This window comes from Rattus norvegicus, chromosome 2 (assembly GCF_021556685.1).
Source record: "Rattus norvegicus strain SHRSP/BbbUtx chromosome 2, alternate assembly SHRSP_T2T, whole genome shotgun sequence".
Taxonomy (NCBI): Eukaryota; Metazoa; Chordata; class Mammalia; order Rodentia; family Muridae; genus Rattus; species Rattus norvegicus.
Window position 1 is genome coordinate 1944384 of NC_141535.1, and position 15024 is coordinate 1959407.

The window sequence follows — 15024 nt, forward strand, 5'->3', positions numbered from 1 at the left end:
GTTTGTGTTACTGCATTTGGTTTACACGTATTTTATTAATGCCTTGTGCACCTACGGTCATCAGAGATGATGGTGTATGACTTTCTTTTCCGGTTCTTTGGTTTCAGCATCAGGATTAGACTCCCAGTAAACGTTTTCTACCTGTTTTTGGAATATCTTACCTTTTCTGCTTTGAGAATGTGGTGGCCGCCATTTTCATACTTTTCTTCCCCTACCTTTATATCAGCTCAAATAGGATTTAGGAACTAATATTGACTTATTGTCAATACAGATTACAATACTGTGCACACTCAAATGGTATACTTCTTGCTTCTGAAGCATGTATGATCTTGGTTCCATTAATATAGGCGGAAATATTTTCAGAACAAAATCTGCTTCCTAAATGTCATAGTTTAGGGCTCACCTGCTTTGTTTTGCAACATACCCTGTTTTTGCTTTTTGTTTGTTTGTTTGTTTAGTTTTGTTTTTTGAAAAACTGCTTTTATTTGTTGTAGCACAAAACTGCTATTTAGCCTATTAATTTAAAATTAATATTTTGTAATTACATCCTTGATTTATATGAAAACAAGTCACTATACCATTTATTTCACTTCTTAGTGTGTTTTTGTTGAATTTCACCAGGTCCATTAATGAACATAAGAGGAAGGACCATGGAAAGGAGTATATCTCTTACATATTCACAGAAGATTATGCTAAGCAGGAATACTGCATATAAGACCTAAATTTCATTGGAAGAACCTGACTGAGGAAGTGAAAAGGAAAGGATGGGAAATAGGAAAACATTTGAAAATAAGGCTGTTGACAGGCTGGAGAGGAAGGAGGAGATTGAAAATTTAAATTGTGCTACCTGAAACAATGTATTTTCATGGATACAAATATGTCTTTGCCTATTTAAAAAAGTACTAGTTACTATGAGGTAGGATTTATCCATGTCAGTTATGGTACAATATGCTTTAGGAATTTAATTCCTGGGGACTTAAATTGAAAGTTAGTGGTATGGTTATTTAAAAACTCATTAAAAACAATTTAAAGAGATAATTTCACAGTGTAATTGTGTACTTTTCTCCATTTCCATTGCTTATATAGATACGTATTACTTCTTACCATCTTTTAAATGATGTTTAGTTACTTACAATAGTTTTTCTTTATGTGAGCATAGTTATAAATACATATGATAATATAAAATAATACAAAGAATAATGTATTCTACCTTACTTATCTGTTTGTAAATACTCATTTGTGTTTGTGTGTGTGTGTGTGAATATATGTGTGTGTGTGTATGTGTGTGTATGTATATATGTGTATATATGTGTATATATATGTATATATATGTATATGTATGTGTATATATGTATACTAGATAAGATCGATGATGTTATAAAATGCATCTTGAAAGGAACCGGATATAGATCTCTCCTGAAAGACACATCCAGAGCATGTCCAATACAGAAGTCAATGCTATCAGCAAACCACTGATCTGAGAGCAACACCCTTGGAGGGAATTAGATGAAATATTGAAACAGTTGAAGGAGGATGCAACCCAATCAAAACAACAATGCCAACCAAACAGAGCTTCCAGGGCCTAAACCAGTTCCGAAAGACTATACATGGAATAATTTAGGACTCCAACCGCATATATAGCAGAGAATAGACTTGTTGGGGCACCAGGGGAAGGGGAAGCCCCTGGTCTTGCCAAGGTTTGACCACCAGTGCAGGGGAATATGGGGGGGGATAAACTGGATGTATAGGGGGAATACCTGTATAGGGGAGGGGGATGGGAGGGAATGGCGGCTTATATACAGGAAATTGGGAAGGGGAATAATGTTTGAAATGTAAGTAAAGAAATATATCTAATAAAAAATTTTAAAAATTAAAATATAGGAACCAAGAAGATATCAATGCCAGTTCTCGCTATAATGTTTAGGTCCTGAGATGGAGAAGGGGAGTTAACAAAAGTGAAGACACTGACCACCTTTTGATTTTCAGGCAAGTGGCCACAAATAACTTGAGCCTTCTATATTTATACAATGACAATTGTGCTTACCCAAGCAGTGATATCATTGCTTACATTATTAAAAGAAATCATAATATCCACATTACAAAAGCTCTATCTTTACACAAATCCCCCAATAGTTCCCCTTCCTCCTTCTCCCATTCCTTGAATCAGTCACCACCTAAACTTATTTTGCATTAAAAAGCACAATTTCAGCAAGACAAAAGAGATGTCTGGCCAGGCTTGTCCTGTAAACATGAAGACATACCAGTCTGGTAGCAAACATGGTTACATAGTTATGCATGGTGAGAGGCCTAATTAAACATTTGTTGGTAAATTATACCTATTTATCTCCTATCATAATTCCCTTTTAATTGCAGACAGACAAGTTCATTTTACAAAGCACATCTTCTGGACATCTTTCTACTATATAGATCTTTGTAAGATGTAATCATTCTAAGAGCCATTTTCAAGTCTCTATCAATCCCACATAATCTGTGCATTTTCCATGTCTCTACTGATCAGATATAGCTTCTTAAAAACAGTTTTGTAAGCAGGACCTACCTCTCTCTACAACTGACACAGACTTGCTCAGTGTGACTGGGTACTTCTCTACAGATATGATTATAAGTCTCAAATTCCCAGGATTTATGGTAACATCAGGAGGATTGATAGACACAAAAAGAGGTGGCGAACATTTTATCCCTTGAAAGAGTTTTCAGAAAAATGTAGAATCATCCACAGTGTAAGTCAGTGTGACTCCAGATGGCCTTGTCCATGACTGATGAAGTGATACAATTTTGATAATGACTATATGCAGTACAATGAAGAAATGGAGAGCTTGTAGGGCATGCAAACTTGGTACTAAATATAAAGGCCACCAAATTTACCTTATCAACTGAGAAGTGGTTTCCATGGAATTGCCACAGTAGAATACTGTCACTGAAGCACTCATATGCTATTCCTTGCAGCAGCTACATGGCCACTGCCAGAAAGAGGTAGCAACTCTGCTAAATTATTTCTGATACATGCATGAGGATCTGAGTGCAGTCTCCAGAGAACATGTAAAAAGTCATGGGACTGTGTTCCAAGCTAATCATCCTGGTGCCTGTGAAATGGAGAAGAAAGAAACCCTGTGGCTTGACAGAGCCCCAGTCTAGCTATATTGGTAATTCCATGGTCAGCTTGAGACCATGTCAGAAAATCAATACAGTAGAGAGTGACTGAGAATGATATCCATTCACCTTTGACCTCCTTATTCACACCTGTGGACATGCACCTGCAGACATATGTACCCCTACATAAACATGTACATACAAAGTACTGCGACCTTATAAGCAGACTCAAGCCTCTTTAGAAAGTTTCATGTCATTTTTAACCCTGCAACATCTCTCATACAGCACACTGTTCCTTATTGTTTGCACTTTATCTTTTTTTAGTTTTAGATATATTATGCCCATTGTCTATCATAATGAATTTCATCTTTAAAAATAACCTCAGAATCATTATATTCATTCAGCCTCCTTGTCTTTAGGCAACAGAAATCATTTTTTAACTTATTTTTACAGGAGACTGGAGAGATGACGGAGAAGGTAAGAACATGTACTACTTTTGAAGAAGACCCATGTTAGAGTCAAAGAACAAGATGACTCATAATCACTGGTAATTTCAGTTTCAGGGACCTAATACTCTTCCTTTTCTAGTCTCTGCAGGCAACCCTAGACATGCAAATATTCACACATAATTTAATAAAGACACAGCCCCCACATACACATGTTTACAATTTAATTTATTTTCTGGCCTTATTTTTTTTTTACTAGGACAAAGAGGGTAAAATTATACAATCTACTTCAAATTTCTGAAGGGGAACATTTTGCCTTCTCGATAGGAGACAAACCCCTCCAGATTTAGAGGCATCTAAATCCAAGTTGACACAAGTGTCCGTCATATACATTAATGTGCCTTTTGCATTGTCTTTTACTTTTCCATAATGGGTATTGCTTACAATTGTGTTGCTGCAGATTTGATTTTACCACAGGCTTCTTTGATGCTCTGAGCTGCTTTGATTTTAATTTCTTCTCCTCTCTCTATTAGCTTCTCACCCTACATTGTTATTCTATCTTATCATTCATTTTATAACATCCATGCTCCAAAAATTTGAAGAAGATAACAATGGCTGCTTAAAGTGTACTTCTTTTCCTTATAGTCACTCTATTGAAAAACATAGACTTTAGCCTTTAATTGTTGTTTTGTTTCTTTGACACAAGCTTTTTCCTTGAGTATAATAATATTGTTTTACTCTTTTAAATTTATCCTTTCCAAGTAAGACAATAGAAAACTTGTGGGGGTGCTTTGTAAATGAATATGAGGATGATCCCTCTTGTCTATATTTTGATGTCTTCTACATTTGAAAAATGAGTGCTGATTCAGCAACTAAATCCTACACAGGCAACCACTGTGGAGAGTCCAGTGGAAGTATTCCAGGACTCCTGATGGATGTCAGCTCCCCTTGGACTCATACACTTGACATTTTTAACTAATATATTACCCTAAACCCAGGTTTTGGGGTATTTTTTCTCATCCTCTACTTCATATCTCAGAAAGAATGAAGAATATCATATTGGAACAAGGTCACTTGATTCTATTTCACGATGTGACTAAGAAACCTGGAATCTCCTAGTAGTATTCATGGTTTGGTTATAAAGGAGAACATTTTGTTTTATTTCTCTAGTTACATATAGTACATTTCAGTGTAGATGCCTATTCCTCCACCATGCAAGGAAAGGTCCCTATAAATCTAAGTGATACAAATACAAGTGCTATTGTCTGGTCACCCTGGTTACACAATACAACTGTGGAAAAGTCTCTGGAATCTACATGCCCCATATTTAAGTTTTTTGATTCATCAATCTGAGTAGTACATGTTCATGAGTCTGAACTTATAGTATCCAGGAGTTGTTTAGCTTATCTCTGCAAGACCAAGTTGCTTTCATATGAACTATATATGTATTCTTCTTTTAATTCTCAATATTATGTTCTGTTGCTGTGTAATACTATGCAGAAATTCCATGTATGTAATTTTTTTCTTGCTTCAGAAAGGGGTGAAACGGAACACACATATGTATAGGGATACTTTCTCTAAGTCTGAGTATGTATCAGCTTTACAGAATTCTTACCATATCTCATGTCAACCTATTTCCTTACTTTAATTTATGCATATATTTTAAGTCCTATATTTATAGAATTCTAATTTTCTGATTCTTTTAGTTGAGTATTTGCTTGTTTCTGCATGTGATTGCACACATGTGGATGACGGAGTCCAATTTATGGCATTCATTTCCTCCTTCCATTGTGTATGTCCCAAGGACCAAACCAAGGTTAACTGCCCTGGCAACAAATATCTTTACCTACTGAGCTATTTCACTCTTCCTAGTATGTTCATAATTTATTGTTGCATGCCGAATTGCTACTCCATGCCAAAAAAGGAATGTTTTCATGCTGGTGTGTGCTACAATCTAAAACATTTCTTTAGATTAAGACATTGTCCTCTTTAATACCCTATTATGATACATATAATATCTGTGGGCATGCAGAAACACATATACACACATAATTTCACTGACATACACTGTCGGTGCCCAATGACAGCACCGACACGGTACCGATAATCGGGTGAAAACCTGCGGGATTAAAGAAACACACACACACACACAGGTTATTATTAGCCATTCTTTTGTAAAATTTTTAATGATATCACTACAATACATAAGCTTAGAGATATACACCCACAAACTCTCACCTACAAACTATATAAGAAGGTTTTTTATCAACATGATATAAAACTAGAGATAACTTGGAAGAAGAAATCTTGACTGAGAAAAAACTCTTCATAAGATTGTCCAATGAAAAAGACTGTGGGCACTTTCTTGATCAATAATTTTGTTGGAGGGCCCAGCTCACTGTAGGTTGTCCCACTCCTGGGCTTATTGTTCTAGCTTTTATAAAAACACAGACTGAGCAAGCCATAAATATAGACCAATAAACAATCTTCTTCCCATGTCTCTCTAACATTTCCTGCCTGCTTAATCACTGGGATATCTTCCCACCCTACCTGATGCAACTAGGATTTGTTTTAGTGATTTTGTGTTTTGGACTGATGGCTGCTAATGGGATCATAAAATAAGACTCAAGTTGAATCTTTCAACCTTCTAGAAAATGTGTACAATAATTTTATTCTAATACCCTCATCTTTGAGACAGAGGACATCATATATGACAGGTCAGAAAGTTTCTGCCATAAATATAGGCATCCTGAAAGGTTAATTCTTTACAACCAATAGGTCCAGGTAAGAACTAGGTAGATAAATATTAGCAAAATGATTGTACATTGTAAGGTTAGTTTCTATAAGGAAGTAGCCATGTTTGAAAGTGTCATATAATTGAGGGCTTGATAAAGTAGTAATTCAAAGAAAAAAGTGACAGAATGTATCACAGATAAAATATGCCCAATTCACATGAGAACAGCTTAGGAATCAGAGAATACACAAGAGTAGAGAAAGAGAGAAAAAATAGACAAAAGAAAGACAGAGAGAAGTAGAGCAAGAAAGAGAAGTTGTGCTGTGTGGCATGTGTTGACAGAAGCTTTCTGGACATGATTTTACAGATTCAGGTTCTGAGAGAACAAACTAGTCACTGGGAAAAACAGAAAAAGCTGGAGAATTAGAAGGATCCAGAAGATTGTAACACATTGTCCAAGTTAATGTGAGTCCAAGCAGAACAACTCATGAAGATGCCAAGAGAAACCATATTGAATCAGTCAGCTTGGAAGGTTGGATTACATGGAGGCTAGAAGGTCCTAGTATTAGGTCTATAAATAGTTGAACAGAGGGAAAAAAACTCTGGCCTCAGCCTAAAGGACGTATTTGCATAGGTTGGCTAAGACTCTTATCTCATCACTTTATCTAAGAAAAGAAAAGTGACATTCACTTAGAAAGAATACAGACAGAGACGGAGACAGACAGACACACACACACACACACATACACAGAGACACACAAACACACAAACATACAAACATAGAGCGGTGTGGGGAGAGAGGGAAGAAGAGAGGGAGGGAAGAAGGGAGAATGCTTGCAGTCAACCATTGAGCTGAGAACAAGGTTCCAAAAAGTGGAGTTAGAGAAAGAACTGAAGTAGTTGAAGGGGTTTGCCACCCCATAAGAAGAACAATATCAACCAACCAAATCCCTGCCCTCGATCTTCCATGGACTAAACAACCATCCAAAGAATACACAAGGATGAGCCTATGGCTCCATCTGCATATGAAGCAGAGGATATCCTTTTCAGGCACCAATGGGAGCAAATACCCAAGGCTTGATGCCCCAGTGTAGGGAACTGTCAGAATGGGCAGGTTGGAAGGAGTGAGTGGGTGAGTGAGGAACTGCCCTCAGAACAGGAGGCATGAGGGGACATAATAGCCGGTTTCTAGAGGGCAAATCAGGAAAATCATATTTAAAATGTGAATTAAAAAATCCCCTCCCCCAATGAAAGGAAAAGAAAGAGAAATGGAGAAAGAAAAAGAAAAACAAATGGGGGTACATAACTAAACCGATGCCAAGTGGTGATGCGGCGGTGTTATTCCCAAGATAGTCAAGCAGCTTCTGGGAAACCAAAGTCTTTGGGTTCCGGGGGGAGTATGGTTGCAAAGCTGAAACTTAACGGAATTGACTGAAGGGCATGACCAGGAGTGGAGCCTGCAGCTTAATTTCACTCAACACAGGAATCCTAACCAGGCCTGGACACAGACAGGATTGACAGATTGATAGCTCTTTCTCGATTCTGTGGGTGGTGGTGCATGGCCATTCTTAGATGGTGGAGCGATATGTCTGGTTAATTCCGATAACGAACTAGACTCTGGCATGCTAACTAGTTACGCGACCCCCTGAGAGGTCGGCGTCCCCCAACTTCTTAGAGGGACAAGTGGCATTCAGCCACCGGAGGTTGATGCCCTTAGATGTCCGGGGCTGCATTAGCGCCACACTGACTGGCTCAGTGTGTGCCTACCCTACAAAGGCAGGCGCGGGTAACCCATTGAACCTCATTCGTGATGGACATCGGGGATTGCAATTATTCTCCATGAACGAGGAATTCCCAGTAAGTGCCGGTCATAAGCCCTGCCCTTTGTACACACCACCCTTCCCTACTAGAGATTGAATGGTTTATTGAGGCCTGATCAGCCCATGGCCCTGTCGGAGGGCTGAGAAGAAGGTCGAACTTGACTATCTAGAGGAAGTAAAAATCATAACAAGGTTTCTGTAGGTGAACCAGTGGAAGGATCATTAATGGAGAAGGCCGAGGGGGTGTCTGGTCCTTTCTCGGGCCTGTGTAAGTCCCTCCTCTCACCAGGAGACGCATCCCCCGGTCCCGGTCGCATTCGTGGCACGTGCCGTGGCCGCCGGCCAAGTGAGCATTTTGGGAAAGCCGGGGGTCGTTAAGGAGAGGTGCGGGGAGGGTGTCAGGTGTGGTCCGTCGAGGGACCTCCTCAATTCTCTCTCTCTCCCTTGCTCTTCTGCCTATGTCCTTGCCTCCGTGCACCCGCCTCTGACTCCACCACTGTTGCCTCCGCCGCCGGCACCTCCCTTACCTGCTGGCCAGCCAAGGCCCTCGGCATACCGAGGTCATTCTGCCTCTTTCTGAACCGGCTCGTGATCTCATCTCGTGTGCACGGGGGGGGGGGGTGTGTGGGGGGTGCAGTACACGGTGGCCGGGACCCGCTCCCTCTCCTCACGGCACCTGCCGCACCTCTGCCACAGCTCTCCCGCTCTGAAGGTGCCGGGGTGTCTCTGTCGCATGCAGGGGGTGCCTGTGCCACGGGTGGGCTCTCGCAGCCCGCCCCGCCTTCTGGGCCTCGCGTGTCCACCCCGCTCCTGTCCGGGTACCTAGCTGTCCTGTTCCGGCGCGAGAGTTTAAAGACCCCGGGGGAGGGGGTCGCCCTACTGCCCATCGGTCGTCCGCAGGAGGGATTCCCGTTTCCTCCCTCCACCTGGTGCTCCCTGAGACTCAGCGGGCCCCCTCCAGCCGCCGGCCCTTCCAGAGGCGGCGGTCGGGGGGCCGTGTCGCGGTCCCCCTCTGGGCGCCGGTGGGGTCCGGGCCCGAGAGCCCGACTTGCCCGCCCATTGGCTGGCCGCTGCCGGGTGCTGGGTTCACGGCGTCCCTTGTCCCGTGTGTCCCTCCTTTCCGTTCCCGACCCTGTCTTTTTTTCTTTTCACATGTATTCTTTAGTTTCCCACTGGCGGGTCTGAGGTGGAGCTGCCTCGCCTTGGCCCCTCTCTTCCGGTTTAGAGGGGGTGCGGGGGAGCTGATGCTGTGGTTAGCACCCATACGAGTCCGCTCACACCCCAAATACCGATACAACTCTTAGCGGTGGATCACTTTGGCCCGTGCGTCGATGAAGAACGCAGCTAGCTGCGAGAATTAATGTGAATTGCAGGACACGTTGATCATGGACACTATGAACGCACTTGAGGCCCCGGGTTCCTCCTGGGGCTACCCCTGTCTGAGAGGCCTTTGAGGATCAATCGCTGCCACGCCCCCTGTAGTTTCATTGCCTTTGTGGGGGGCGTCGCGCGGCTGGGACTCTGCTCGCAGGGCCTCTCCCCTCGGCCCTCCGTCTCCTGAAGTTCAGACTGGGCGGCGTCCGGCGGTCGTCCACGCCCGGTGGGTCTGCGTGGGCCTAGATCTCCCTGTCCACCGGCGCCGCGGGCTGGCCACCCTTCTCGTGGCTCAGTCCTGCTCGTTCCGGCGCTCTCGCTCCCGTTCTCGCCTGCTCTCCCCACCGTGGGGACACATCAGCGGGGGCTGGTCGGGTGCCTGCCTGGGCGAGAGAGGGGCCATGGTGCCCGGGTCGGTCATCCCGCCTCCTGTCTGGTGGGAGGCGGGCCCCACCCACTGGGTCCGTGCATTCGCCGCTGCCACGCACCCACCATTGCGCGCAGAGAGAGCAACCTGCGAGAGTCGGATTGGGGATGGGGGATAACGCACCCGCCGGGGCTGGTCTCAGGTACCTCTCCTCCCCCCCCTCCCTCTTGTGGGGCCCGTCCGCTCGGGCACCAGCTGGCGTGACGCTGCTGGCGTCCGTGCGCTGACGGGACTTGTCCCCGGGATGTGGGAGCTGGCCGGGGTAGAGAGGTCGCAGGCCCCGGCCTGGGACCCCGGCACCCTCTCGCTCTCCTCTCCGTCCGTCCGCCCGCGGCCACGCGCGCCCTCCTTTCCTCCTTCCCCTGTCAACCGCGACCTCAGATCAGACGTGGCGACCCGCTGAATTTAAGCATATTCCTCAGCAGAGGAAAAGAAACTAACCAGGATTCCCTCAGTAATGGCGAGTGAACAGGGAAGAGCCCAGTGCCGAATCCCCGCCGCGTGCCGTGGCGCGTGAAATGTGGCGTATGGAAGACTCAGTCCCCGGCAAAGCTCGTGGGGGCCCAAGTCCTTCTGATCAAGGCCGAGCCCTTGGATGGTGTGAGGCCGTTAGCGGGCCCAGGTTTGCCGGGCCCAGATCTTCCTGGAGTCGGGTTGCTTGGGAATGCAGCCCAAAGTGGGTGGTAAACTCCATTTAAGGCCAAATACCGGCACGAGACCGAAAGCCAACAAGTACAGTAAGGAAAAGTTGAAAAGAACTTTGAAGAGAGTTCAAGAGGACGTGAAACCGTTAAGAGGTAAACGGGTGTGGTCAGCGCAGTCCGCCCAGAGGATTCAACCCAGAGACGGGCGTTCGGCTGTGCGGGTGATCCCGGGGGATCTTTCCCACTTCCCGTTCCTCCCGACCCCTCCACCCGCGCGTTTTTCTCCCCCTGCCAAGCGTCCCGCCGTCGCTGTCCCCGTTCCTCCCAACAGGGTGGTCGGCGGGCGCTCAGGCGGCGGGCGCGGGTGCGCAGGTGCTGCCGGGGGGGGGGGGGGGGGATTGGTGGGTGACCGCCCCTCCCCCCATGTTCGGCGACTGGCCGCAGCCAGGCGCCCTTCCACCAAGGCGGTGCACAGAAACCGGCTAAGGGACCACTGGGAAGGCCCTACGGGGAAGGTGACTGGGGGGGGAGGGTGGTGCGGTGCGGTATCACCTGGGGGCCCCAGACCACCCTGTCCCGAGTGTTACAGCACCTCCTCTCCATACAGAAGACACTGACAGACAGACTGACAGACACACACAAACAGACACACACACACAAATACATATTTAAGTATTTAAAATGATGCTTAAAAAAAACAGTCTTCCTGTTTAAAGGGAAGTTGGCTGACAGAACGTTTTTGTGGTTTTTTATCCTCTTTTTTACCAAGTAGGAGGTAGATCTGTTGGCCCTTTTATTAAAAGCCAAAGTATTAAGTTTCAACTTTTCCCATTATGTTCCTTTCACGAAAACCAGGGAATGTTGTTTTTTTGCCTTTTCCTTTTTGAAACAAAATGAAAGGAGCTCTACCAGTTGGCCTAGTTTCCCTGTTCCTTTTCCCTCTGCCATGGTATGCTCGATGAAATAAAGTAAATAAATGAAGATTCTAGTTATTTATTTGTTTGGGAGACCCGAACCCTCTCTCAAGAGATACTTCCATCTCCCCCCTCCACACACACAAGGCCTCCTCCCTGTATGTGGGGGAAGGGGGAGGGGTGGACAGGAGCTAGCTGAGAGGGGGTGGGGTGGGGCTGGAGAATGTGCATGTCCCTGAAGGACTGTCAGGGAAATACTGCTGCTGCCCTAGCATGCTTTGCTTCAGCGCTGAGCCAGGCTGTGCCTCTTTAGGGGGGGCAAGTTTTCTGCCTGAAATCAGTGAGTGATGATTTCAGTGTGAATGTCTGATCCCTCGCTGTCCTTTCAGTGCTCTGGCTCATGGCAAATGACTGAAGAAAACCTTAGTTAGACTCACACCCAGCTGTTTGGAAATGGTAATGGAATTGATAGCACACCCTCAGGGAAAGAGGAAGACTCCCTTTGCTCACTCCCAGCCTCGCCCTGCCAGCTCTGGATTTCTAAGTAAGGCTGAATCTGGACCATATTTACAAGATTTGGCATTTCTGATTCATGTTTAATGTTTAGTTAAATAAAGCTTGTGAAGGGCTGGAGAGATGGCTCCGAGGTTAAGAGCACTCACTGCTCTGTTCTTCCAGAGGTCCTGAGTTTCATTCCACAGAAACCATATAGTGGCTCACAACCCTCTGCAAAGGGATATCCCATGTACTCTACTGCCATGTGTATATGAAAAGGGTTTTATTATACTCATATAAATGAAAATAAATAAACAAACCTTTAAAAGAATGAAACAAAATGAAGCTTGCAAAGAAATTGAGCATCTTAAAATGCCAGGCACGTCTATCCACTCCTTTTATTTTATTTCGTGTGTGTAAAACATAACCACAGAGGTGGTTCCCCTTTTATTAATCTCGATAGCACAATTGGGACAGAAGTGCAAACTATCATCTACCTATCTGGGAGTGGAGTGGTTGGATACAGGGAGATGGAACCTTTGTAGTTAGTAAAGTTCTGCTGTCGGTTTTTTTTCCTTTCCTTTTTGGATAGATATCGGGAGCTTTTTTTTTTTTTTTTTTTTTTTTTAAAGTACAAATTTTGTTTTCTGTGCGACATTCTGATCATAGTTTCCCATCGCAGAGCTCTTGCCAGATCCTTCCTCCCCATCCACCACCCTGTTCTACCCCAGGCCTGCCCTTATATGTGGTTGATGCATACCCAGGTGAATCTCCATTGGAGAAAGCACAATATTCCCATCTCCTATGACTGTCAATGGCAGATGACTTAAATGCCAGTGACTTCGGACTTGACTCCATTGTTCCCTTGGAAAACTGGGTTTGGATTTGTTGAACGAAGGCAGGCCCTGGGTTTTGAAACAAACAAACAAACAAACACACCAAAATATATTTAAAGAAGGCAACAACTGCCTGCACGCCAAGAGACTGTTGATTCCTCTTTGGAGCTAGTAAGATGTGAAACTTGCTTAATAAAGTAGAAAACACACAGCACAAAGGGAACACTTTAACAAATTATGAGGAAGAGAGAGAGGGGAGAGAGAGAGAGAGAGAGAGAGAGAGAGAGAGAGAGAGAGAGAGAGAGAGAGAGAGAGAAAGAGATCTGTTTATCTCCCTCCTCTAGTTTTTCAGACTAGAGACTTCATCTTCCTCTGTCTCTGGTGCTGGTGGCTTTACTACTGGTCTGGGGGGATTTGGGTAGGGATATGAAGAAAAAAGTCTTGAGTGCTGATTTTAAACTCTCTTTCTCTCTCTCTCTCTTTCTCTCTCTCTCTCTCTCTCTCTCTCTCTCTCTAGAGCACTCTCTCTATCTCTCCCTCTGCCCCTCTCCCTCTCCTTCTCCCTCTCTCTCTCTCTCTCTCTCTCTATCTACACACACACACACACACACACACACACACACACACACACACATACACACTTCCTAGGATGAAAGAAAAAAATGAAAAGGAAGGCACCCATGGTGATGCATGAGTTTGATCTCACTTTGGTCTCAGCACTGGAGAGGAAGATAGGAAGGCCTATCTAGATGCAATGTGAAGAAGGCCTATGTCAGATTAGTTAATGGCTAGGTAACTGTTACCTAGCTAGTCTGCCATTTTGTTGCAGTTACTAATATTATAAGGACACTTTCTCATTAGTTGTTTCTGCTGTTACTGCCGGAATTCATTACATATCCTGTTAGGTTCTTCTGTGTGATAACACACTCAGAAACCATACACTGTAGAAGTCAGTCTAACTGCTTTCTTTGTTGTCTAGTTACCCGCAATATTCTTGGACCTGAACCGAACACCCAGCAGCATTTCCCAAAACCATCCATGTATAAGCTTTTATAAGTTGGACCACCAACTCTAGAGCGACAGTGCAGACAGAGACTATTTGGAACCTGACTTCCATTTTGAGTTTTTCTTTGTGTACTTGCTTTTTTTCTCCTGTCCTGTCCTGTTCTGTCTTGTCCGTCCTGTCTGTCTGTCTGTCTGTCTTTCTGTCTGTAAATCCACACATATAGTTCTTTCCACGTCTTATATTTCAAAACAAATAATGCTTGTTGTGCTTCTCATTTCATTCAATGGTACTACTCTCTAGATCAGAGGAGCCCCCTTACAATTCTCCACAGGTAGTGATGACCTGGGTGTTCAGTGTGACTAAGCAGGAGTTATATGGTTGCTGCCATTATGCTTGATCTTACCCAAGGTAGGGTTTCGGGGCATGGTTGCCAAGATGGCTAACAACAGACAGTGATCGAAGCGATGGAACAATAACCTACAATTCTCCCTCTCTGTCACTGTTTCTCTGTCACTCTCTGTCTCTCTTCCCTCCTTCCCTCCCTCCTCTCTCAGACCTGAATGAACATTGGAACTAAAGTAAATGTACAGTGAAAGGAAGCCAGCTGCGGTGCTGCATGTCTTTTATTGCATCACTTGAGTGGTGGAGGTGGGTAGAACCCTGTGAGCAGGCTGCAGACCTGATCCAAGTACTGATTTCCAGGGCTTATGTGCAAAGACCCCTGACTCAAATAAAGAAATGAAGAGGAAATTAAAGAAACAGATACAATTAACTTGGAATAAACCAAACAAACTAAGGAAAAGGAAAGGCAGTATTGGGGTGGCCTGGCTTACAGAGGAGGGGCAAACATTTATTTGCCAGTGCCTCCTCAGTTGAATACACACACACACATACACACACACACACACACACACACACACACACACACACACAGAGAGAGAGAGAGAGAGAGAGAGTGAGAAAGAGAGAGAGAGAGCAATCAATCTGTTAATCTGTTTGTCTCCCTCCCCTAGTTTTTCAGACAGGGTTTCTCTATGAATTCCTCTGTAGACTGATGGCTCAGAGGGCAAAGCTGCTGTCTGTTAAAGGTCTAGGGAAAACATGAAGGCCTAGATGCAATGTGTAGGCCTGAGGGAACTGTTAAGGCCTAGATGCCCTGTGAAGGAGGCCTATATCATGTATACATATATACACACATATTCATATATATGAATATGTAT

At 44.4% G+C, this 15024-nt stretch overlaps 1 protein-coding gene, 1 non-coding gene and 1 pseudogene across 7 annotated transcripts in view; all 3 read left to right on the top strand.

The window, feature by feature from the left end:
• The window catches only part of LOC134478874 (uncharacterized), a 101562-nt gene extending 95503 nt beyond the window's left edge, over positions 1 to 6059 (top strand). The window contains exons 6-7 of one of the 6 annotated variants that reach the window (XR_015672951.1): positions 1882 to 1986; positions 3562 to 4234. Coding sequence is in view for 1 of the 6 variants with exons in the window: in XM_087638929.1 (XP_087495055.1) it covers positions 622 to 722 (101 nt within the window). In the remaining 5 variants the exon portion in view is untranslated. Of the gene's footprint in view, positions 1 to 621; positions 1039 to 1881; positions 1987 to 3561 lie in introns of those variants that run through there. The other 5 variants (XR_015672959.1, XR_015672953.1, XR_015672952.1 and 2 more) reach the window with 5 other exon arrangements.
• The window catches only part of LOC148006609 (uncharacterized), a 2902548-nt pseudogene that overhangs the window by 1895108 nt on the left and 992416 nt on the right, over positions 1 to 15024 (top strand).
• Positions 9404 to 9557, top strand: LOC120101131 (5.8S ribosomal RNA). Its single transcript, XR_015679259.1, has one exon. It is a non-coding gene; the product is annotated as a 5.8S ribosomal RNA (ribosomal RNA).